The following is a 24,932-nucleotide window of genomic DNA, read 5'->3' on the forward strand; positions in this document are numbered from 1 at the left end:
TTTTCAGGTGATACAAGGACCACTGGATACGGTTGAGGACAGGAAAAGTTTATTCCATGACTTGGTTTGCTTGAGGCTCTTTGAGAACTATAAATATGCCCTCAACTGAAGCATTTTTTTAATCCCCTGAGAGCTGTGTGTCAGATCCCAACAATGGAACTAAGAAACAAATTGAACATTTAACTGCTAAAGAATAGCCTAGGCTATTAAAGCAGGGATTCTCAAAACTTGTTCAGTCTGCAGACATTTCCAAGATTTTGAGAAAAGGTAATAGGCCTCATCATAAAATGGCTGTCATGAGGGGGCACTTCACTATTTGTTTTTTTTCTGGAGGCATGGTGAATCTACCCTTTACTTATACTTGATTTTACATTCAAAGGAAAGAGTCCAATCCAAATTTCTTAGGAAAATTCGAGGGCTCCCAACTTGCATACCTTATGCAGCAATATGCCTTGAGACAAACCAGAGACGCTTAGTCACTAAAGCGTGGCTCGCAACTTTTAAATTTTGGCTGCGCCTCCTCTACAGAAGTGAGCCTAATAGTCTCATCGCTTATATACTATATGAATCTCAGCTATCAGATTGGTTGACACGTGTTGAAGGGAAAATTACACTGATGGGGCTCAGCATGGATGATTTGATCCTTCTTCCGGAGAAGTATGCTTTTGGCATGATTAAACAGAGATTGATCGATATAGAAATACAAGAGCTTAGAAGTCTTGCTACTGGACATTGCTCTCCCATTCATTGGGGGATTTCTCTTAATGGGCCGCTTCCAGTGTATTTTTCCTGTCTGATCGATCTCTATATTAGAAGGGTATTCGCGCTGGCCCATTTTAACGCGCTCCCCTCAGCTGTGTTATATGGGAGATTTAAAAAAAATACAATTCCCGGATAGGTTATGTCCCTGTGGGCTAAAAGAGATTGAAGGAACGGACCATGTACTTCTGACCTGTAGATTTTACCAGGATTTACGTGCTTATCACCTCGTCCCTATACTGCGATCCCTGGAGAGCAAATCTGAGGAAAGTAAGTTAATGAACCTTCTAGCCTCCAACAGGGCCGATACTAGGGGTGTGCAACCCCCCCCCCCAAACTCGGCTGATTCGGATTCGTCCGAATCGGGCAGAATCAATTTTGGCTGGCAGTAAGACTCCCGCATGTCAGTTTCATCAGTACTAGCAGATTTGGGAGTCTTTCCCCAAGCCGAATGTCAATTTCAGCCCCATTATATCCTATGGGCCATTGAAGTCAATGGGAAAAACACAGGATATATTCTGGGGGCTGGAGCGGAGTCAGTTTGAGGGAGAGGCTCCAAACTCGCGGGGTAGCTGCTGGAGCCGCTCCCCAAAATACCCACCATGTTTCAAAAACATTGGACCAGGGGGTCCAATTCTACGGGCCCCCAAACAAGTTGCCCCCATCCCCTCCATTGTTCTCTATGGTGGGAAAGAAAGTTACTTTTTTCCCACAATGCTGTTAGTGGCTCTGGGGGGGAAGGGGGTTTGAGGGAGAGGCTCCAAATTTTCAGGGTAGCTTCAGGAGCCTCTCCCCACATAAACCCCCATGTACCAAAGCAATTGGACCAGTGGGCTAAATTCTATGGGCACCCAAACAGGTTATCCCCATTACCTCCATTGTTTCCAATGGGGAAACCCAGCCAGCAGCACTTAAGGCAGGCAAGCAGGCAGCACCCAGCAGTCAGACTCTCCCAGAGAATCTCAGAGAAAGTGAACTGTATTGGGAGGTGCTTGTTTGTCATGAGAACAAGTGGCACACTCCAGAACAAGTGGCACTGTGGCAGTGCTTGCATGCCACAGTGCCACACAAAATCCCCAAAAGACCAACAGGAACAACATTTATACAGGCCCTGCCCTGTGTAAATTGATGGTGCAACCAGAAGTCCAGGGATGTAGCAGGCCAGACCAGGATAGAGTTGGGTAGAGTTGACTCTCTCTCCCTGCTCCCAAGCAAGGAAGGTGGTGTGCAAAGCAACACCACCAACCTTGCAGGCTGCACATGCATGCAGAAATTGGCAAAAAATGGCCCCCCCCCCCCCCATTGGTCTTTTGGGGTTTCTGTGTGGCAAGAAAAACAGATTTAATACATTCCCAAACTATAAATACTTTAAAGGGTAGAGAAAAAGACCTGCAAGTAAAATAATTGTTTTTACCGTGTGAGCAACATTGACTCCATTTCCCCAAATTAAATCAAATGTTCCATTAACATAGCCCACTTTGGAAGCTACGTCCTCAAATAATCTTTTTACTGGAGTGGAAGCTGGCAAGTTCAAAGTGATGCGTTCATTCACCGTCTTAGAATTAGTAGTATCTTGTATTATACAAAGAACTCTAGGTTCATCAGCAGCACTTTCAATCTGCAATGAAAAAGAAAAGTAATTTTAATACTTTCTCTTCTAGATTTTGTTTTTTATGTTCAGTGAGAGAAATATTTTTCTCAAGTCATAAAAGCAACATATAGAGAAGTAGAGAGGAGATTGGATTTATACCCTTCCCTTCACTACCCAAAGGAGTCTCAGAGCAGTTTACAGTCTCTTTTCCCTCCCCCTCCCCACAACAGACACCCTGTGAGGTAGGTGGGGCTGAGAGAGCTCTTTCAAGAACTGCTTTTGAGAGAACAGCTTTTAAAGAACTTGTAACTGACCAAGGTCACACCAGCAGCTGCATGGAGAGGAGTGGGGAATCAAAACCGGGTTTCCCAGATTACAGTCTGCACTCTTAACCACTATACCACTAGATACAAATAACATCTCTTTACAAAGACAGATGCCAAATCTGGACTTTTTACCTTATTGTTAGAGCCAGACCAATGAAACTACATAACTGTAAGAGCTGCAGTTCCATCAAACCCTTTGATTAACACCATGATTAGCCAAACGTTGTTGTGTACTATTTGGATAAAGAAGGGTGAGTGGCCAGAAGAGGATTCATCCCATCTATAATAAACTTTAAAATTGTTTTGCTAGAAGGTTAAAAAGAGTTTCTATGCATAGTTAAAATTCATATAATAACAGTTATAAAAATCACATGCTTCTTAATAAAACAAGGTCACATTATGCCTTCTAGCCCACTCATCAGAAATTTGGCTGTTTACTATGTATTATTAGACAAGGCTTGCCAGGACATCCTAATCAGCAAAGTTACACTCCAAACCATAATGTCTTCAGTGTAAAATACAAGATCCATCTCAGGAACATGCAAAGGCTCAGAAATTGCAAGCTGCCTCATTGCCTCTCGAACACCTCTTAAGCCACTGAAAAGCTTTTTGGTTCCAGAGAAACATCCAGTATTTCTCCAACCTCTATCATTGAAGTAGGACGGGGGAGGGGGGGGGAAGGTAAGAAAACAGCAAAATGTCATACTGCTTCCAAATAGTGCAACAGGGATGAGCAACTCCGACCTTCCTCAGAATGAGGAAGGAAGGCAGAGTACAGGCCTACAGTTTCATTGGATGCTGGAGTACTTCTGAAGCTCAGCAAGACATTACAGATAAGACTACATATTAACTATGGGTGTGTAATTTTTAAAAACTGGTATTTTTCCATTTGGGGCTACTGGACCCCCCAAAAATTCTGTATTTCTGAAAAATTGTGGACCCCAATACTGGTACGGTGTTGGGATCTTCTTCATGGTCTCTGTGCATCACACCTCTGGAAGGTTAACAAGCAATAGACACCTATCTGGAGGAGGGAGCTGGTCTTAGACAAGCGCCACATGCAACAACAGCTCGTCCCACCTCCGAATGCTGATGAATACACACATCCAGGGTGTAATGCTTCACAAATGTGTGAGGAGTGGCCCAGGTGGCTGCATTGCAAATATCAGAGCGACACCCCTCTCAGGAAGGCAGTGGACATTGCTACAACCCGGGTGGAATGCGCCTGAAGCGGTCCCAGGAGTGGCTTTTTGGCCAGCAGATAGCACAGCTTGATTGTCTCCACAATCCACTTGTACAGGGGTTGAGATGACAGCTTCTTGCCATGCCCAGGTAAGGCACGGGAGACAAAAAGAGCTGGGGACTTTTGAAAAGGCCATGTCCTGTCCAAGTAAAAAAGCAAAGACCTTTTTACATCCAACGCATGAAGACTATGTTCATCATCGTTCTGCGGCGACGGGAAGAACACTGGAAGAACGATGTCCACCCGCAGATGGAATTCGGAAACAATTTTGGGCAGGAAAGAGACATACGGGGCCAAGGTAACACCATCGTGGTGAAAACTCAGGTAAGGCAAGTCACAACGAAGTGCAGACAGTTCACTCACCCTCTGAGCCGACGTAATGGCCACCAGGAAGGCCGTCTTCCATGAGAGGAGTTGCAAACTACACGTAGCCATGGGCTCAAAAGACTTGCCCATCAGTTTGGACAGCACCAAAAGGTAAGTCCCAGGCAAGTGTAGGGCCCTAGGATGGGGGGGGACCATTAAGGCCCTTAAGGAACTGTTTGGTCTTCGGGTGAGAAAAAACAGAGTATCCATCCACCGCGGGGTGATTAGCGGAGATGGCGGCTAAATTAACACGCAACGAGGCACAACTAAGGCCCAAATCCAAATGGGACAACAGGAAACCAAAAAACCCAACCAAGTCCGAAGGAGGTGGAGGCAGCCCCAACCAACTGAGGTAAGATAAGAATTTCTTCCATTTCCCATCATAGGAAGCACACGTAGAAAGCTTACTACAGTTCAATAAAAAGTGGTCTATCCTGTTCTTAATCCGTGCTACAGGATCCTCCACGCTGTGAGCTTGAGATGTGGCACATCGTGATGCAGCACCTGACCCTTCTGCGCAAGGAGATCTGGCTCCGCTGGAAAGTGGATGAAGGAGCCCTTGGACATGTGACAGAGTGGGAAACCAATGCTGGTGGGGCCACTATGGGGTCACAAGGATGCACCGCGGCTGTTCCTTCATTATCTTGTTGATCACCTTGGTGAGTAGAGGGAGCAACGGGAAAAGAAACACGTCCCTGTGGGACCATGGGTAGAGAAGTCTCCCAGAGATTGAGGGTCCCTTTCCTGCCCTGGAGCAAAACAAGCGACATTTCGCATTCTGACGGGTTGCAAATGTGTCCACTTCCAGCTGGCCCCATGTGTCAAACATTGGCTGGAGGTATGTCCAATTGAGCTCCCATTCGTGCAATGATGCTCCCCTCTCTACTCAGGAAGTCTGCCTACACATTTAGGGACCTGTGCAGGTGGGCTGCTAATAGGAAGACATCCCACAATTGGCATTCGTCCCAAATTTCCAGGGCCAGTCGACATAGTCCCCTTAACACAGTCCCTCCTTGACGACTGAGGTAACACAAGACTGCTACTGTGTGATGGGCCACTAGGTGGCGGGAAGACCTGAGAGCATACTGAATGGCTAACAGCTCCAAAAAGTTGATATGCTTGTGGGCCACATGAGCCTCCCACCTGGAGCCCACACAGATCCCTCTGAGGTACGCTCCCCATCCCCAAAGCGACACATCTGTGATAAGTGTCACGAGGGGGGGGGAGGTGGGTGAAATGGAATTCCCACGTAAAGGTTGCGGGGATACTCCCACCAGTCCAACGAGTTCAATACCTGAGCAGGGAGGATGAACCTCTGGGATTGAGGCTGAAGTTGTGGGTGGAACCTCTTGAGGAACTACAATTGGAGTGGTCTCATATGTAGCCAGGCAAAAATGAGTACTGCTATAGTGGCAGCCATCAGCCTAAGGAGTCGTTGGATTTGTCTCACCAAGACATCCCCCTGCTGATGTAGGAGGCTTATGAGAGCGATAATGTTGTCCGCTCTTTTGGGGGGGGGAATGCCCTGCAGACCCTCGAATCCAAGATCACCCCGATAAACTGGACCCACAACGAAGGGATGAGCATAGACGTTTTGAGGTCACTCTCAGCCCTATCGCCTCTAGGACGCCCAGAGTCAGATCTATGTGGTTTAGCAAGGTGGCTTTTGAATCTGCTACCAACAACCAATCGTTGATGTACGGATTCGTACACCGCGGATACAAAGGTGGGTGGCAATGACCTCAACAAAGGACTTGGTATCCTGCTGTAAAGCTGTGGAGCACAACCAAGCATGACGCTTAAGGGTGACTGCTGAGGTGAGAGTCTTGGCCGCCACATCCAAGTTGTGTTTAGCGGCATTTAGCTGATGCTTGGCTAAGAGCATGCCTTCCTTTTGGATTTGCCTAGCTTGGCGAATAAGGTCCTCAGGGAGGGCTGCAATGAATTCAGACAATTGCTCCAAAAAAGCATGTTGATATCTCCCCATACAGGCAGTATAGTTGGAAGTCTTGATGCCCAATGCTCCCACGGAATAAAACTTCCTGCCGAAAGATTCTAATTTTTTTCCTTCCTTGTCAGGGGGTGAGGAATGACTACGTCTGCCCTTTGAAGAGGAGGTGACAACCACCGAATTTGATTTAGGGTGAATGAACAAAAACTCAGCGCCCGTTTCCTGCACCTTATACATGTGATCCATCCTCCGGCTAGAGATGGGAATGGAAGCCGGATGCTTTGGCCGCTTTTAGCAGGACCGAAGTCATGGCCAGGGCGATGGTTGTCAAAGTGTCCATCTGGACAATATCAAACACCGAGTCTGTAACTGCAGGTGGAGGCTGTACAGTCGACAGGGCCAGTGTGTTAGCCATTCACTTAACAAAATCCCCGTAAGACTTAAGGTACTCAGAGGGTGATATCGGGAGATCCTACACAACTTGCTGCATTTTCAGAGGGTTCCACTGGGGGGTCTGGATTCTCATCCCCGGAGCACAATGAAGTATCGGAGGAGGCTGAATGTTTGTATTTGTATTTCAAAGAGGGCATAGAATCTAGTAAGTTAGAAATGTTAGGGGAATTAACTCCCCAACAGAAGTGATATGGGTGGGAATACTGGGTCTTAAGGGTTACTTAAAAATCGAGGTGTACTATTGCCTACCTGATCAAACCCTTGAGGCTGATCTCAAGATGGAGAAAGAAATAAGGGAGGTGACTAAAGCAGATAATGTTGCGACACTGTGTGACTTCAGCTCCTTCACACTGATTGGATAAACATATGCTTGAGTCCTGCTGCAGAAATGAGATTCTTAGACATCATAAATGACTGTACACTGGGGCAGTTGGTCAAACCAACCAGAAGACTAGTGATCGTGGACTTGGTTCAGAGCAGAGCTCGAGACCTGATGCAAGATGAAGATGCTGTTGCACCAGTTGAGAGCAGTGACCATAATGCTATTAATTTCAGCATTCTTGTCAATGGAAAGATACCTTTAAGGTCCCGAACTGTAACTTTTGTTTTCAAAAGAGGGAAATTAACAAAAATGAGGAAACTATTTAGAAAGAAGCTAAAAGGGAAACATAAAAATCTTAAATCCTCAGAGGATGCTTAGAAGCTATTTAAAACCACATTAATTACAGCATAGGTTGAATGCATTTCTCAAGTTAAGTAAGGTACTGCCAATCTAAAAATATGTCTTCATCGTTATCAACCCATAAAAAGGCCATAAAAAGCAAAATGACTTATTTTAAGAAGTGGGAGGTGGACAGAAGGGAGCACAGAGTCTGGCAAAAGACTCCAGTAGCCCAGAGTGCTTTTACCTAGTTCGGCTGGTGCATCAGCTGCATCCATTCCTGAGTCAGACAGATCTAGCCACAGTTAAACCTAGACTGGAGTACTGTAATTCACTCTGCTTGGGACTACCCTTGAAGAGTGTTCAAAAGCTGCAGCTAGTGCAGAATGCTGTGGCTGCATGGTTGGTTGGGAACAACTATCAGAAGCATGTGACCCTGATACCAGATCAATTACAAAGGCTAGTGATCTGCTCTTGAGCCCAATGCACGGTACTGATTTTGATCTTTAAAATCCAACATGGCTTGAAACAGGGGTTTCTGAAGGACAGTCTTCTACCATATGTTCCTGCCTGGGAATTAAGATCACAGGGAAGGGCCCTCCTGTTTGTACCATGAATCTAAGAAGCTTATTTGGTGAGTACATGAGAGAGAGCCTTTTCAGTGGCAGCCCCATTACTATGGAACAACCTCCCCAGGGATGTGTTCCTGGCCTCCTCACTTTCAGTCTTTAAGTTTTGGCTTTATACATTTTTATGTACTCTACTGTATTTTATTTATGTAAGCCCCCTTGAACTTCATAAGGAAGAAATGTGGCTAATAAATGTTTCAAATAAATTAACCAATAAAAGAAGCACAATAATCAGGCAGGAAAAGGATTTGAGGAGCAGATTGCTAAATGCATGACAACAAACAATAAACATTTCTTTAAACATACCCAGAGAAGGTGTTGAGCCTTTGGGATGACCAAGGAATAAAAGGATTGCAAAAGGAAAATGGGAAGATGGTAGAAATGCTAAATGAGTTCTTCATGTTCACCGCAGAAAGTGTGCGTCATGTACCCACACCCACTGTTCTCAGGAAATGAGTGTGAAGAACTGGTTCAAATTGAGGTGATAAGAGATTAATTTCTAGACCTACTGGGGAAATTTAAAAACCAGTACATCTCCAGGTCCTGATCGCCTACACCCAACTCTAATTTGAGACTTTTGACCTACAAACCTGTATACGTTACTTGTCAATAAAAACAGCCACTGTACCAGAGGACGGGAGAGCAGCAAATGTTACAATGAAATTACAGGCCATTTAGCCTAGTGTCTGTCCCGGGCAAATTAGTAGAAACTAATTAAAGACACATCTATTTGGCACACAGAAGAACAAAGCCTGCTGAATGAAAAATCAGAATAGCTTCAGCAAAGGGAAATCCTACCTCACTAACTTTTAGTGGTTGAGAAAGTGAACAAACACGTAGATTGTGGTGACCCAGAAAACTTTATATACTTGACTTTCAGAAGGCTTTTAACAAGGTACCTCACCAAAGACTCCAGAGGACAGCTCTTCTTATGGATTTAAAAATTTGATTAAACAATAGGAAGCAAAGAATAGGCATAAATGGACAGTTTTCACAATGGAGAGAAGTGAAAAGTAAGAACTCTAATTGAATCAATGCAGAAAACAAAACCTACAATATCTGTCTATAAATATATGGTCACTTAATAAATATGATATTCAGAGTCTCAGGAATGAATGGAATGAGCTAGATACCCCAATTTTGCCAAAGCAATGGGATACGGCCTTCAAGTTTATACCTGCTCTCTCCATGGATCTTAGGTTGTGACTCAATCAGCAAAAAATTATGTTTAGGATATACTAGACACCATCGCAACTGTTTAGTAAAGGACTGCGTAAGGTGTCTAACTCAGAGGTGTCTAACTCATTTGTTATGATGACCAGATCTGACATAAATGTCAGTTTGTTGGGCCGGGTCATGAGAGCCATAAAACGTAATGCCAGGTACTAGAGATAGAAACTGCATAAAGGACAGCAGGTGGTAAACTCTGAGTTCTTGTATCAAGGCCCCATAGGCTGGGGGGGGGGGGCGGAGGAAAACCCACATGGGCGGACTGAAGACACAGTGGTGCAGCACTGGGCAAGATGCTCCCACACTGCTTGATTGCTGCAGACAAGATTGTTTTGCCTTGCTGAAGCCACAATTGTAGTGGCTCTGCCCAATCCCCCCCCCAACAGTCTCTTGTTCCCTCCCTTGCGCTAGTTGCTCACAGGTCACATATAAGCCCTGGACGAGCTGATTTCGGCCCCCGGGCCTTATGTTTGACACCCTGTTCTAATGGTTAGCACTGTAACTCAAAGAAACCACATTTAAACATATGCTGTAGAAGTGTCCAGCCATTCATTTTTTTCAGGGGAAAAGTTATTACTCAAATCAATTTAGTATTAAAATATTCACTGATTTTTTATGATGCTTATGTACTTTTGAACTATCTACCCATCCATTAGAGGCTAACCCATGATCAAAGAAAATGGACCCTCCATGCCCTTACTACAGCTAAAAGACTTGTATCACAACACTGGAAAGATAAAAGTGTGCGCTTAATCAATGGATTAAGGACCTTAGAACTCTATCAATATTTGAACGCATGGCATACAGATGACAATTGTATATGGAATTATTTTTAGATATCTGGAAACCTACAGAAATGTATGTGTGTATCTGCCACCAGTTATATTTTTGTATCTATTTTATGTATAGTTTTTATCTTTCCTTAACTCTGCTGGATTTTGAGCTTTTACCCATAATTCCCCCCCCCGGTTTGTTTTTTTAAGGAAGAAAAATGGAGGGAGGTAAGAAGAGGGGATTGCGTCTGGCAGTATTTAATTAGTTCATAAATGATATGGAACTGGAGGTAAGCAGTGTCATGGCCATGTTTGCAGACAACACAAAATTATTCAGGGTGGTGAAAACCAAGGATGATTGTGAAAAGTTCCAGGAGGGTCTCCACAAAGTGAGCGGGCAACAATGTGACTGATGAAGTTCAATGTATGTAAGTGTAAGGTGGTGCAAACTGGAACCAAAATTCCAGCTTCAAGTATACACTAATGGGGTCTCAACTTGCTGAAACTGAGATGGAAAGAGACCTTGAAATTGTAGTGGAGAGTTCAGTGAAAATGTGTGTGTGTGCTGCAGCAGTGAAAAGAGGAACTGAATTCAATGCTGGGGATCAAAAATAGAACAGCCAATATTATAACTCCCCTGTATAGATATATGGTACAGCTTCATTTGAAATAGCATGTACAGTTATGTACAGTTATGGTCACTGTATCTCACAGAGGATATTGCAGACTTGGAAAAAGTACAGAAGAGCATAACCAATATGATTAAGTGATTGGAGCACCTTTCCTATGAGGAAAGGCTGAAGAATCTGGGACTTTTCAGTTTAGACAAAGAGATGACTGGGGGTAGAAGGAAATATGACAGAGGTTTATAAAACTACTATGAATAAGGCCTGTTGTGGAAATAAATAAAAGCTCTACAAAGAGACTCTGGGCAGGTGCCCTGGCCTTGGGCACTCGGCATCAATTTGCTGTGGTGACCTCAGCAGGGTATAATGACAGAGCTTACTGTTTTCTCCAGGGGAACTGATCTCTGCCATCTGAAGAGCAGTTGTAATTCTGAGTGATCTCCAGCCCTCCCCTGCAGATTGGCAACAATGGTTTCCCAGGAGGAAATGGCTGGTTTGAAGGGTAGGGGCTATGGCATTGTACCTGTCTGAGAAACCACCCCTCCTTAAACCCCACCCTTTCCAGGGTCCACCCCTCAAATATCCAGGAATTTCCCAACCTGGAGGTGGCAACACTATCTCCTTCCCAGTCAACCATCAACATACCATTATGTGCCCCTCTGACTTCAGGTTTCCATCTCTTCCCCCCTCCTTGCAGCCTCTAACTAGAAAAAGTACTGTCTTTATCCACAGTAGTGACCGAAGGAGCTCAAACCATTCTCCTCTCCTGCTTTAGATTTGCACAACAACTCTGTGAGGTAGGTTAGGTTGAAAGTCTGTGAGAGGTTTGAAATCACCAAATCAGCTTCCACAGGAAGAACCTGGGTCAGGCAGACCCTGCTCTGAAGCAATAACTGCTACGACACACTGGCTGTCATATGGGGGCCACCTCAGCAGCATATAAGGATACAGAGCCCACCATTTTCTCCAGGGAAACTAATCTCTGCCATCTGGAGAGCAGTTGTAATTCTGAGTCATCTCCAGATCTTACCTGGAGATTGGCAACAATGGCAACAATGGTTCCCCAGGAGAAAATGGCTGGTTTGGAGTGTGGAGTTTATGGCATTGTACCTTTCTGAGGTCCCACCACTCCACAAACCCCACCCTCTCCAGGCTCCACAAAGGCCTGAAAAGGGCCTCCTGCCTTTGCCTTTTTACCGACAGAACCAAACTTGGTTGCCTAGCAACAGCCACTGAGGGAAAAGTTAGTCCCACAGGAGCCAAGAAGGAGAAGTGTCTATGTTAGGAGAGACAGCTGTTTTAGCAGTTTATTCTATGAGGGAAGAGTGTCCAGGCTGGCAGTGGGTGGGGAAGAGGAGTGGACGGTGGACCCAGCCCCCAGCCAATGGCACGCGAGTACTCGAGTGGCGGTTGATGGGCCAATGGCACAGCACAGCCAATGGGAGAGCTTGAAACAGCCAACACGTTAGAGTGATTATATATAGGATGCATGGAGCAGAGAGAATGGACAAAATATGAAAACTAAAACTTGAGGGGATACAACGAAATTGTTGGGAAAGTAGAGTCAGGAGGGGGGGAATGTCTTTACTCAATGAGGGATTAAAATGTGCAATTTATTGCTGGAGGATGTGGTTGATGGCTACAAAGCTTTTAAAACAGGATTAGACAGATACATGGAGGAAAGGTTGATCACTGCTACAAAGCCATAGTGATTAAAGGAAACATCCACACTCAGAGGTTGTAAACTTCTCAATATCAGTGCCAACACGCAACATCAGGGGAAGGGATTGGCTTCTATGGCAACTAACTGGGCACTGAATTCAGTTGGAGGGAAAGCAAGAGTTTGCTGGTCTGTACTTTTAGGAGGCTAAAAAGGTGCAACCTTGCAAATGGCTCCTGAGTAAACTTAGAAGCTACAGGTTAAAGAAATTGGGCCCCCTCATGTATTAGATTATTAAATGACAGGAAGCAGAGAGCACGAATAAATCGATAGCTTTCACAACAGAGAGAAGCAGTAGAATTCCATATTAATCCACTACTGGAGCTTTCAACATTCATTTAACTCCAGTATTAATCTACTTTTTGCACAAAGACTCAATACTTAGAATAAAAAGTAAAATTAAATAAAAAGTAAAAGGGCGTAAGTCTGAGGATGATACCAAATTATTTGGGCCAGTAAAAGACAAAGTGAATGATTAAATAGCAAATGTGGTTCAACGTAAGGAGAAACTGATGCATGTTGGGGTGAAAAATCATAACTTTTAATACACTGCAGGGTCTGAATTGATAGTAACTGATTACTTTGTGGGGAAACTCATTGGGGCCGGCATGACTAAACGTCGAGGTCCAAGGAACGCCGTTACCTTCCCACCAAAGTGGTACCTATTTATCTACTTGCAATTTCTTGCTTTCGAACTGCTAGGTTGGCAGGAGCTGGGGCCAGAGACAGGAGCTCACTGTCACGTGGCACTAGGGTCTCAAACTGCCGAGCTACCGACCTTCCGGTCTGCAACACAGTGTCTTAACCTCTGAGCCACTGCGGCCCCTTTCCCGTTATCTACATATACTTAAATACAGCTTATACTTCAAAAAGGACAGAACTCTTAACAATTTACCATATATTGGGATGGCGGGGAATTAGGACAGTGATACTCATTCAGTGGTTCAGGAGCCACATGTGGCTCTTCTGAGCACCATTCCCAGTGTGGCACCAACCCCAGGAAAATGGGCAAGGGCAGTGTCCAATAGGACCTGTGGTGTGCAACTTGAGATAACCTTAGCAGTTTCTCCAGCTGAACGCATATTTAATATAACATACAAAACGCAGAGTACACAATTACAGTATTTAAAATACAATTTAAAAGCATGCACAAGCATCAGTTATAGAAGATGAAAGTCAACTTTAAAATGTGGTTGTGTAGAGCAGCAAGAAGGCCGCTCACACATGTGCAAACTCCTGCAGAACTGGGAAACAAACATCAGCCTCCAACTTTGGTTTTCCAATGACAGTGATAACCTATTTAAAGAGACAGACAACTGCCAACATAATAGCAATCAAGTAATAAGTGGTCAATTGACAATATTTGACTGACACGCCAACTACTCTGAAGCCAATATCACAGAACACAATGCTTGCAAGACATCACTCCAACCCATAATTATGTATATTCAAGTATTTAGCAATATTCTTATAAACATATTAGCTACCATTTTCTAGCAAAGAATCCAGTAAGAAACTTAGATTGTTTTCTGGAAAATATAATATTCAGCAGCCAAGCTCTTTAAACCATAGCTGTTTGTAGGAAATCATGCAGCCACAAGAAAGAAGCATAAGTGTATACTAACAGTCTTGCAAAAACTCTAACTTGGCATTAGGAAAAGCAGGGACACAATGTTTTCTTAAGTGCAGAGCACAGGCACCACAAACACATCCCTGACTACTAACTTGGTATTCTGAACATAATTTTATTAAAAAGCCTTCAGTAAACTGCAAAGGAACTACCAAAACCTTGCTTCTGGTTCTCGAGGATAGAGGCTGGGTAAGAGCAACCAAGGTTACTGTTTTAAAAAACATATAGACTCAAAAGTTTCAAAGCTTCAGTTGTTAGAGCTATGTTAAGAATTAAAACCCAAAAACACATGCTTTGAGTATTTTACTTACTCATGCTCATGTTAAGCACTAAAGTTTCATGCCATTACTGAAGTTGGTCTATAATTTTTAAATATTTACTTCAGCCATCTACCTGTGAAAATTTCTTCTTCATTTCATCAAAGATGCTTTGTCTGCATCTCCAAAGCATATCCTGAGATATATAAAAACAAAATGGTAAAAATTGTACTACCTTGAAGTAAAGAGCAATTAAATTTTATCATTGGACATAAGCCAGGATCTAATATGAAGTAAATTTTCCTTTAAATGCTGTAATGGACACCTATAATATACATTTGAAGACACATAAAATCCTACTTTCCATACTTTTTGATTGAGGGTCTTGTACTTCATATGACCCTAATACAAACCATTACTGAAGTCATTAAGGCACATGCAATCACATGGAATTCTTCCTAACTTCAGATATAGGAAAAGGAGGGATATTTTTCAGAACTGTTGTAATATGGAATCTACAGAAACTTAGTTTTGAGATTTCTTAAATTAAGTTCTCCTTTGTAATTTCATGGCTGTCCTTAATATCAAGAATATTTATCCTCTACTCCTTATAGCGTAGCTAGCCTTTGAATCACAGCACAAAACCAACATTACCTTCCTATCCATTTCCACCTCATTAGAACAGCTAAGGATCACAAGTGGCATACAGCATACACCAACCTACATCTCTACATGGAAAATCCTTGAATCCGGCTCTCCTCCTGAGCTTCGTGCTGGGAGAGGGATTCTGCTGCTGCTTCCTCTTTTTTTCCATCCACCAGTCAGCCTTTTGTGTTACCTTAGTTTCCCATTACCAATGGCGATGAGTGTGATCTGACTCCACCTCCTTATCCTTTTCAGTTACAACACAAAACTTACTACTAGCACACACAAGAAGTGAGCAGTGACTCATAAAAGCTCATACCCTGCCACAAATTTTGTTAGTCTTTAAGGTGCTACTGGAATCTTGCTCTTTTCTAGCACACAAAAACATCTTACAATCCTGACTACCCCTCTTAATTCTTTTTGACCTAACTGAAAAAGAAGAATTTTTATAACACTTTCCTACCTAGTTGCCTGGGAATGCATTACACTGCCTTGATATACCTAAGATCAGTGTTTCTCCTCTGACTGGGAGCAATTCTCCAGGGTCTCAGGTAGAGTCTTCCATATCACCCAGTACCTGAACTTTTAACTGGCAATGCGGTGTACTGTGCCTGGGACCTTCTGTACACAAAGCAGATGTTCTGCCATTAAGCCACATCCCTGTCCCCAAGCAACTCTTAGTGATATGCGTTTTCTGGGGAAATCTGAGTCAGGAAATTTTCTGAAAAACTTAGTTTCTTTTTTATTCTTCTTCTGCCCTTCTTTTGCAAAACAAGGATGGAGGTATGGTATTTGACTCCACCTCTTCTGGCAGTCACTTTGGGTTTGGCTCCACCTCCTGTGGCAACACCTGGAGTTGGCCTCCCAGAAGTGGGGCAGCTGGCATCAGCTGTGATTCCAGTGGAGCAGCCAAGTTTGCTGTAGCCGTGGGAGACCCCCTTGCTCTCATGTTGCCCTGCTCTATTGTTTTGTCTGGGTCAGGATGGTCTGTGAACATCTGCCCTTAATGTGCACAGTGCCAATCGGTGCATCTACCAGTGGTCCCAGTGTTATGAGCTTGTGGACATTTTAGATGAGGAAGGATAAGGCAAATAGTTAATGTTAAACATCCTGTCGGATTGGAAATAACACATTCTGTTGATTAAAGGCTACTTCCTAGCCTACAGAAAATATTGTGAATGGGGGAGGGTTAACAATGCATCCCTAAGGATAGTTACACCCTTCTAAGCCCATCTATTTAACCTGATTTAGAAGAGTGTAATTTTGCTCAGGGCTCCACTGCCAGTTGGTCAATGTATCTGAGCCTTTGCCTGGTAGTTTGACTCCTGGGTGGATTTAAAAAGCCAATCTCTTTTCTTTATAAATTTGAAACAGTGTGATCTGATACGGCTTGTGAACAATTACAATACAAAGACATGCAAAGACTGAAAGTAACTATTTTCTTCTGGAGTTATTTATTGTATATTATTGTATAATAAAAACTGTTGTCCTCTTCTAAAAAGTTTGCAGTATAAATTCAGAGTCATCTGCTTTCATGCTTAACATTATCTTGGGGGGGGGGGGTGTCTTTCCCCACCCTGCCAGACTCCAATACTAGAGATGAACTCAGCTGGAAGAGGAAGTATGGAGGATCAGCCAAACAGCAAGGGAAGGCTCAACTCCTTCGACACTTGTCCCCATCCTTGTTTTAAATATAACTTGAGCAGAGACGGGTTTGAAGATATTACTGCAGTCACTTGTAGTTTAGGTACTCTCCATACAGAGGATACATTAAATGTTCAGCTGTTAAGCAGATCTACAAGCATAATCATAAAGGAAACAAAATGTGGAATATGCTATTAGCCCTACTGAGGGTCCAGTACAACAGACAGCCAGGAGAGATACTGGGAAAGGCGGGAGAGAAAACTTGTTCTGTCTCTCTACTGGAGAATGTTTCTACTACAGAATGCTTACATACTACATTTCCATTTCTAGCAAAGTTCTTCAGTTCAGACCTTATGAAGCAAGATGAGAACCAATACGGTATAGTGGTCAGAAGGTCAGACAAAGATCAGGGTGACCCAGGTTGGAATCCTCATTCTGCCATGGAAGCCAGCTGGGTTACCTTGGGCCAGTCACACAATGTCAGCCTAACTTCTTTCACTGGATGGTTTTGAGGATATTTATTTACTTACTTCATTTACACATCACCTTTCTTCCCCATGGGGACCCAAAGATGCCCACAGCATTATCTTCTCCTTTATTTTATCCTCACAACAACCCAGTGAGGTAGGTTAGGCTGGGAGTATGTGACTGGACCAAATAGCACAGTTTTATATGCATAAACTGGGATAGGGTGATTAATAAATCTAATAAATAATAAAAATAATAAGTTATAAATGATGCATTTTGGGTTGTTAAAGCAGTAAGTATAAGGTTGATATGGAATATTTCAATTTCTCCCTAAATCTGCACTTTTCCATGGACCCAAAATTCCCGAACTCATTATGGCTCTAGTCAGGCCTACAAAAAGAAAAGAAAAGCCAACCTTTAAAATTGAACAACTGACTATAAAGCATGTATCACTCCAGTGAGCAAAGCCTGAAACTGCCTTCCAGGAAGAGGAAATGCCACTTAACCTGAGGAATTTCTTCCAGCCTATGGTAAGATATATCCCATGCTTGCAACAGCATTGAAGAGGGAACTCATCTCAGAGCCTTCAAAGATCACTCCTACTTCCTGTGACAGTATAGTGTACAGCTGGGATGACCCCATACTGCTAACTATAAACTATTTTTCAGCTACAATCATTAAAAGCTTCATAATCGTACAGCTTTTTACAAAGGCATTACAAATCCTTAGAATAACCTCAGTTTTTTGAAGTCTAGGATCAGATTTAGATACCAGCACTTAACAAGACAGAAAGAACAAGCATAATTTCTAGAATCACCAAGCAGCCCAGAATGATGAGCCCCATTATCAAATAACACCCCAGAACTACCACCTAAGTGGAAACATATAGAATTCCAACACAGATGCACTAATCAAGAAAAATGTGCACAGTGAGATCTTTCTTTTTTTAACAACATATGCATCACATCAGAAATGGATTCTGACATTTAAGAAGCTGTTGGATGCAGCGTGAAAGAGCTGCGATGTAGGGGGGGAAAACTTTTAAGAACATCAGTGAAGACAAGCTTCCCAACTACAATTGGTGGTCTATTCTAATAGGAGCCTTAACAAGTTCAGAATACTTGGAGGCCAGATATCATCATGCTGCCCCATTCCTGGTCAGAACATTTTTTTTGACAGGATGCTTTGTGACAAGCATGCTACCCAGGAGCCATAACCAAAGTACAGACTGCTACTCACATCAACCTTTATTAGTCATTTTGTTTCAAGGTCAGGCTCCAGTTTTCTGCCTGGACAAACACCACCAGCTGATCTTAGGCACTTCCTGTGTCCCTCTCCCCTATTTCTCCCTTGACATCTGATGGAGAGGACGCAGTCTCCCTGTTCCTGTACTTCACCAAACCTGACAGCTGGAACTTCAGCTCCACTTCAGCTCCTGTTCTGCTCTTCTTCTCCAGCCCGGTATTCCTTGCTGATTCCTAAAGGAATTATTTCTTTACAATTTCCCAGTCAAAAACATCTTCACTAACAACTAGGGCTGCCAATGGGCCTGGAGAAAGATGCCCCATCCCTTTACTAAAAGCTTCATGAATGGGAATGGGCAGTGGAAGATTTTTGTGCCACGGAGGTAAAGAACATCCCCTGGTGTTTGGTGCAGATCAAACTGATGTTAAAGGGACAGCTATAAGAACCAGTGAAAACGTTGGCAACCCTCCTAACACCAAGTTTATTTATTATTTCAAAGGAGAATATGTTTTGCTGTATGCCACAGACATATAAAGTGCTTGTCATTGCTTATGCTAACTTATTTACTTCATTTATATCTAACCTATCACCCAAATTGGCTTATACCATTCTCGTCTCCTCCATTTTATCCTTACAACAACCCTGTGAGGTAGGATAGGCTGACAGAATGTGACAGAATGCGACTGACCCAAGGTCACCCAGCAAGCTTCTATGATAGAATGGAGATTTGAATCTCGGCCTCCCAGCTCCTAGTCTGAACCACACCACCACACTGGCTCTCAACTTTACACCACTTAGTGGTGAAAGATGAATTCATTTCTCAACATTCTAATACTCACTTAAATTGAACTTTTTAAAGCAATAATAAAATTAGGAGAAATCAGGAAGAAGTTCAGTTAGAATCAGAGCAGGGTCTCCAATGGGTAGATTGGGAACTACTGGTAGCTTGTGCATCCTCTTAGAAGACCCAGGAACAGACCATAAAAAGCTTTCTAAAAGTTTTCATTTCATGAGATTTTTTTTTCCTATGCTGCTTAGCTGACAACAGCATTTAATTTCTGATGCTCTTCCTAGTCCATGTGCTGCTTCCAGGAAAGAACAAACCTTGTTAATGTGCTGGGGGACAGGGGAGTAGCTTGAGATATTTTCAGAAGTAATGTTGGCAACCCTGGGTTAGAGGTTAGCTTTTTGTTCTGGATATGATAATGAGGGCTACTCCATGTTCATATACTACAACACTTTTGTTATGACACTAATAGTGTTATGAAAAACAGTGACGAATTTAGGATTAGGGTTTTGATAGCAGTTATTAGAAAACACAGTCATTAAAACACAAAACCTGAAGACTAAAAAAGGAATCTGGCTCCAAGAGATAAAGAAAATTAATCAAGGCCTGCATTTATAAAAATGAAAGTTAAATATTCTTCAAACACTATTAAGGTAGCCATCTAGAAATTATTGACCTTTGATGGGGATTCCCTATAATTCCGTACACTCCACTGGGGTATTACATAAATAGTTAAATATTTCAAGAAATCTTCCTAGAGTTCAGATTTCTAGATATGGTTGTTGTGACAATATTCTCCTGTTGTGAACTTGTCTACAGTATTACAGAACTGATATATAAGGGACACTTTATAGATGGGAAAAGACTGATTATTCCAATCAAACATGTGGGTCTATCAGGGAGATACCTTTTATTGTCGTATTGGCTCTTAAATCAAGGGATATTTTTCTTCTATTATTCATACCACCAAATATACATGGGATGCAATTTTACATCAGTACAGAGCAATAACTAACTCAGTAAAAATGCTACTATATATTGTATACACCTCTTAAGAGCTCAGAAGCTTAAGGGATTTTCAAAGGCATTAAACAGAAGGCAGAATAAGTTTTAAACATGAAGTATGAGAAATTCAGATAAAATGCAGAATTTATCACTTAGTATATTCCACTCTGAACTTAAGTCCAAGAAACTATAGTTATAAATAGAACATAAAAAATAATAAATATGACATAAAACAAAGTCTGAGTACAGTGGCATCTTTAAGACCAACAAATTTTTATTCCGGGTGTATAAGCTTTCATGTGCATGCACACTTCGTCGGATATACTGAACAAAATAGTTAACAGCAATTACACTGCCAACAATTAAAATTTACATTATGTATTTTCAACAAAATGCAATGATGAGCTTGGAAGACATAACAGAATCATCTTCCTCTGCTTTCCCTAGATGCACTTTATATATCCAAAATGGGAAGTAATTGAAATTCTGCATAGCTCAGGAATATTTTTTTAAAAACTTAACTTCTGAGTGCATTTTGGTAACTCTGACCACAAATCTGATCATTATGATCACAGCCAGGGCCTTCTCTTTTTGTAGCAGGAACTCCTTTGCATATTAGGCGACACACCCCTAATGTAGCCAATCCTCCAAGAGCTTACAGTAGCCCCTGTAAGAAGAGCTCTGTAAACTCTTGGAGGATTGGCTACATTATGGGTGTGTCACCTAATATGCAAAGGAGTTCCTGCTACAAAAAGAGCCCTGCGAGTAGTAAGTATCATTATGGTAAAAATCCTTTCCTACCAGTTTTTTTTTTTAATTTACATTATTTATAGTCCACCTTTCTCACTGGGACTCACGACGGATTACACAGAGTGAGTCAATATAATCAACAACATGAACATTCAATAACAATGCAACAGGATTAGGACTGAGCCAGCCGTGGCTGGGTAGGGCGGGGTATACATTTAATAATAAAATAATAAAATAAATTGTAGAAATCTGGAACTAGAAATATAAAAACAGAACTGAAGTATAAGTAGTAACATATGACACATTAAAAGAAGCAAAATTATATAGCAGGATGCTACTTACAGCAAGCTATATGCACACTAGCATATACCACAGCTCCTAATCATTTCTCCAAGTTAAGTCTATGAACCACTTTGTACAGTGCAACCCTATTAATTTTATTGTTTTAATATAATTTAATGAGGCCTACAACACAACTCCTTTCCAATAGATATATTAGGATGCTGTATGGTATCACACATAGACATCTGGAAAGTCACTGTGTGCAGACAATGAAGGCCTTCCAGCTCCATAGGCAGAACTACCCATACACTGACTATTACCAAAAGATAACTGAATCTCTCATCCCCCACTCCTATTAACCCCCATCAAAATGTGAAACAACTACTTTCAGAAGCATGTGTAGGGCTGGGGAGACCTACATGTTCCATCTGAAGCTCTGTATGTGTCCTCAAGCACTCAAAGAGTTTGGACTAGGGCATTCTTTTGAATGTTTAGTGAACAGGTTTGGGAGCAGGATTCCTAAAGTTTAATAAATTTCTTCCTCAAAATCACAATTAACAGCTATTAGAAGTGTACTACATGACTCGCTAGAAACATACAAAACTTGACAAAGCGCTCCAGCTAGCTAAACTGAAACCTATGCATACTTATATGAATGTCATTAGCCAATAAAGAACTCACACATACTGCACGTTCCCACATTACTAGAGATGGGAAGGCCGGGGGGGGGGAATGGGGGGCAGTTTCCCCCCCAAAGCTGTTTTCTGGGGAAAAATGCATTATGGAATATTTTCTTTTACAATGATAAATAATATGCTTATAACAAGGTGTTCATATATTTAATCCTCCAATATCATTTCTTAAAAATTATATAACATTTTTATATAGGACTATGTAAGGTATCAAATCACTGCAATTCCTGTACACTGATGATAAGCAAATGCTGGAATACAATTCAAATACTAAGAAAATAGGATACAAGTCTTTAAAAATGCAACTTACAAATAATGTCAAATGCAACTTACAAAAAATGCAACTTACAAATAATGCTATTCCAAATGCTTGGTGCTTGGGGGGGGGGTCAACAGTGGGAGGGCTTCTAATGTCCTGGCCCCACTGGTGGACCTCCTGATGGCACTGGTATTTCTGGCCACTGTGTGATACAGAGTGTTGGACTGGATGGGCCTTTGGCCTGATCCAACATTGGCATCTCTTATTGTTCTTATGTACAGGGATGACAAAACACATCCTTGCACATCAGAAGTGTTCTGAAGAGATTTTCAGAAACTTTATTAAGATATCATACAAACATACCTCTCCATATTCTACAATTGCAAAATTTACAAACACTGCCAGCCTGTTCCTGGCCTTCACAAACCTTCACACAATCATTTCTTCTAGCAATTCCTGCAGCCTCATTTAAAAACAGTCAAGTTCCTCAAGAGTACAAAAAAACAGGATTCATATTTTGAAAGCCAATGGTTCCCAAACTATCTACCTAGAAACTCTGGAGTCTCAATTAGAACATAACAGCAGCAAGAAATCTGCACCTGAAAAATAATTTTGCCCCTCATTACTTATTTTCCCATACAACACAGAGTTAGGTATATTTCATGATGAAGTCACCGTTCACAGGTGAGACCCAGTAGGCTCAAACACAGCACCACATGAACTCCTAGAGCACCTCCAAGACATTTCTGCAACACACAGGTTTCCATGATGGGAAACTGATGTGGAAAATGTTCCTTTAAACAGAGGACTTTTGGGGAAAAAATCACCAAGCTAGACAGAGACTATATTGTCTACTTATTTAAACACAGCACCTAACTAAGAAACAACAACTCCCTTCAGTATCACTCGTAATTTTTCACCCAATACCTACCACACAAATCGTTTGATATTGAAATGCTCCCATGTTTCCCAAACCCACACTAAAAATCCAGAAGAATAGTCATATTGGTGGTTGCAGCATAAATATGTAAGAGCCTTGTGTGACACCTTAACAACTAAACATGTTAGTCCTCGAAGTGCCACAAGATTCCTGTTTACACTTACATGATAAGCCCCCAGTAAACATAACAGGACTTACTTAAGAACACAAGAAGAGCCTTGCTGGATCAGACCAGTGGGTCATCTAGGCCAGTATCCTGTCTCACACAGTGGCCGACCAGTTACTACGGAGAACCGACAACAGGGCATACATAACCTGCCCCTGATGTTGCCTCCTGGCTCTGGGATTCAGAGGTGTACTGCCTCTGACTATGGAGGTTCCCTTTAGTCACCACCAATTTTCCCTCTAAGCTGTGGAGACTCGTGAGCAAAAATTCTACTTTAAAGCTGGGAGCAAAAGTTTAGGCTGCTGCATAAATCAGTTTGCTCTAGAGCCCTCCTTCCTGAGCTGAGACAAAAATGGGTGAGCTGGAGGCTAAAGAACTGTGAGCTAACTCACACTAACTCAGCTTAGAGGGAACACTGGCCACCACGACTAGTCGCCACTGATAGGCCTGCCCTCCACTTACCTGCCCAAGCCCCTCTTAAAGTCGCGTGTAAGAATGTCTGGCATTCGACCGGGACCACAACCGCACCCTCAAACACGTTGACTCGGAAACGAGTCCCTTTTAAGTTCACTGGGTTTTATTCCCTCGTTATAAACGCTTTACGGCTGCCTCTTTACGGCCTGAAGTGAACCTTGCCCGCCCCCCCCCCCCATTTATTGACATCGACGCAAGATGAAAGAAAAACGACTCTCTTCTCGTTCTCCGGAAAAGTTTTAAGCGTCGTCACGGTGGGGGGGCGAGAAAGCCCCGAAGGTTTTCCCTCAGGGAGAAAGCCGCCTTCCTTTGACGTCCCTTCCCCACCAGCTTCCCACAATGACAGCCCTCCCTCCAATACGCACACCAGCCCCGCTTCCCCGCGGCGTCCCGTCAAGCAGTTTCCACAGTTTTCTCTTCCCAGCCGCCCCCCCGCCAGCCCCGACTCTCTTTCCCCCACACACACGCGTGCGCGCCTCCGACAGGCGCGGCCACTCAAGCCACCGCGCTGGCCTCCGCGGCGCCCAGCAAAGGCAGGCCTCTCCCCTCCACCCTCCCAGCGGCCCCCAGGCCCTCCTTCCCGCAGCCTCCTCGCTAGGCCCGGGGCCTCCTCGCTCACCTCTTTGGGGACCAGCTGGTTCTCCTCGCTGGGCACCATGGCCAGGGGCGGGCCGCCGAGGGCCCACGGCCAGGCTCTAACCCGGGGAGTCGTCGTCAGCAGCAGCCAGAGGAGCCTCCGGAGGAGGAGAGGCGGCGCAGGCGGCTCATCGTTATCTTCCCCGTCTCCGTCCGTCCGCCCCTTCCCCCACTCCTCTTTTCTCTTTCTGCCTGCGTGCGTCTCTCTCTCTCTCTCCCACTCCCCCTCCGCTCAGTGAGGGCAAGAAGGGCGCCTCAGCTCCCTCCCTTCGCCAGCGCCAATCAATGGTAAAATGGCCGACGACAAGCCTCTCGCGAGACTCCGCCAGCCAGGCCCGCGTCGTTTCTCCAGAGGCTCCTTCCCCTCCCCTTCGGGAGGAGGACCTGAGGAAAGCCGCCGCCGCCGCCGCCGCCGTCTGCGGCTCGGACTCTGGACCGCCCGGAGCTGCGAGCTCGGGAACCCTTGTCTGTGGACCAACCGCTCCCGCAACCTCGCCGGCTGCATGGAAGGTCTTCCGCAGTTGGCGTAGGAGGAATGCCAATGAGGACAAATTGTCCTTTCGGAGGAAATCATCAACCGCCCTCTCGCATCAGAGTCCCGGGGACGCAGAGTTTTGGGGTTTTTTTTAAAAAGCGTTTACTTTCCTTCGCTTTTTGAGCACTTCGTTTTCAACCGATCTGCCTCTTATTAAACTAATCTGGACACACACGACTAAAACAGATG

General features: G+C 43.4%; 1 protein-coding gene across 2 annotated transcripts in view; it reads right to left on the reverse strand.

Annotated features, from left to right (window-relative positions):
- USP47 (ubiquitin specific peptidase 47) overlaps positions 1-24,480 on the reverse strand; it is an 82,949-nt gene extending 58,469 nt beyond the window's left edge. For both annotated transcript variants that reach the window (XM_015421630.1, XM_015421629.1), the window contains exons 1-3: positions 24,192-24,480; positions 14,352-14,411; positions 2,174-2,377 (exon numbers count right to left, since the gene is read on the reverse strand). In XM_015421630.1, the coding sequence (XP_015277116.1) occupies positions 2,174-2,377; positions 14,352-14,411; positions 24,192-24,230 (303 nt within the window). In that variant the 5' untranslated portion in view covers positions 24,231-24,480. The remainder of the gene's footprint in view (positions 1-2,173; positions 2,378-14,351; positions 14,412-24,191) is intronic.
- Between the last annotated feature and the right edge of the window lie 452 nt (positions 24,481-24,932).

Source organism: Gekko japonicus, unplaced genomic scaffold (genome assembly GCF_001447785.1).
Source record: "Gekko japonicus isolate JY-2015 unplaced genomic scaffold, Gekko_japonicus_V1.1 scaffold1834, whole genome shotgun sequence".
NCBI classification, from domain to species: domain Eukaryota; kingdom Metazoa; phylum Chordata; class Lepidosauria; order Squamata; family Gekkonidae; genus Gekko; species Gekko japonicus.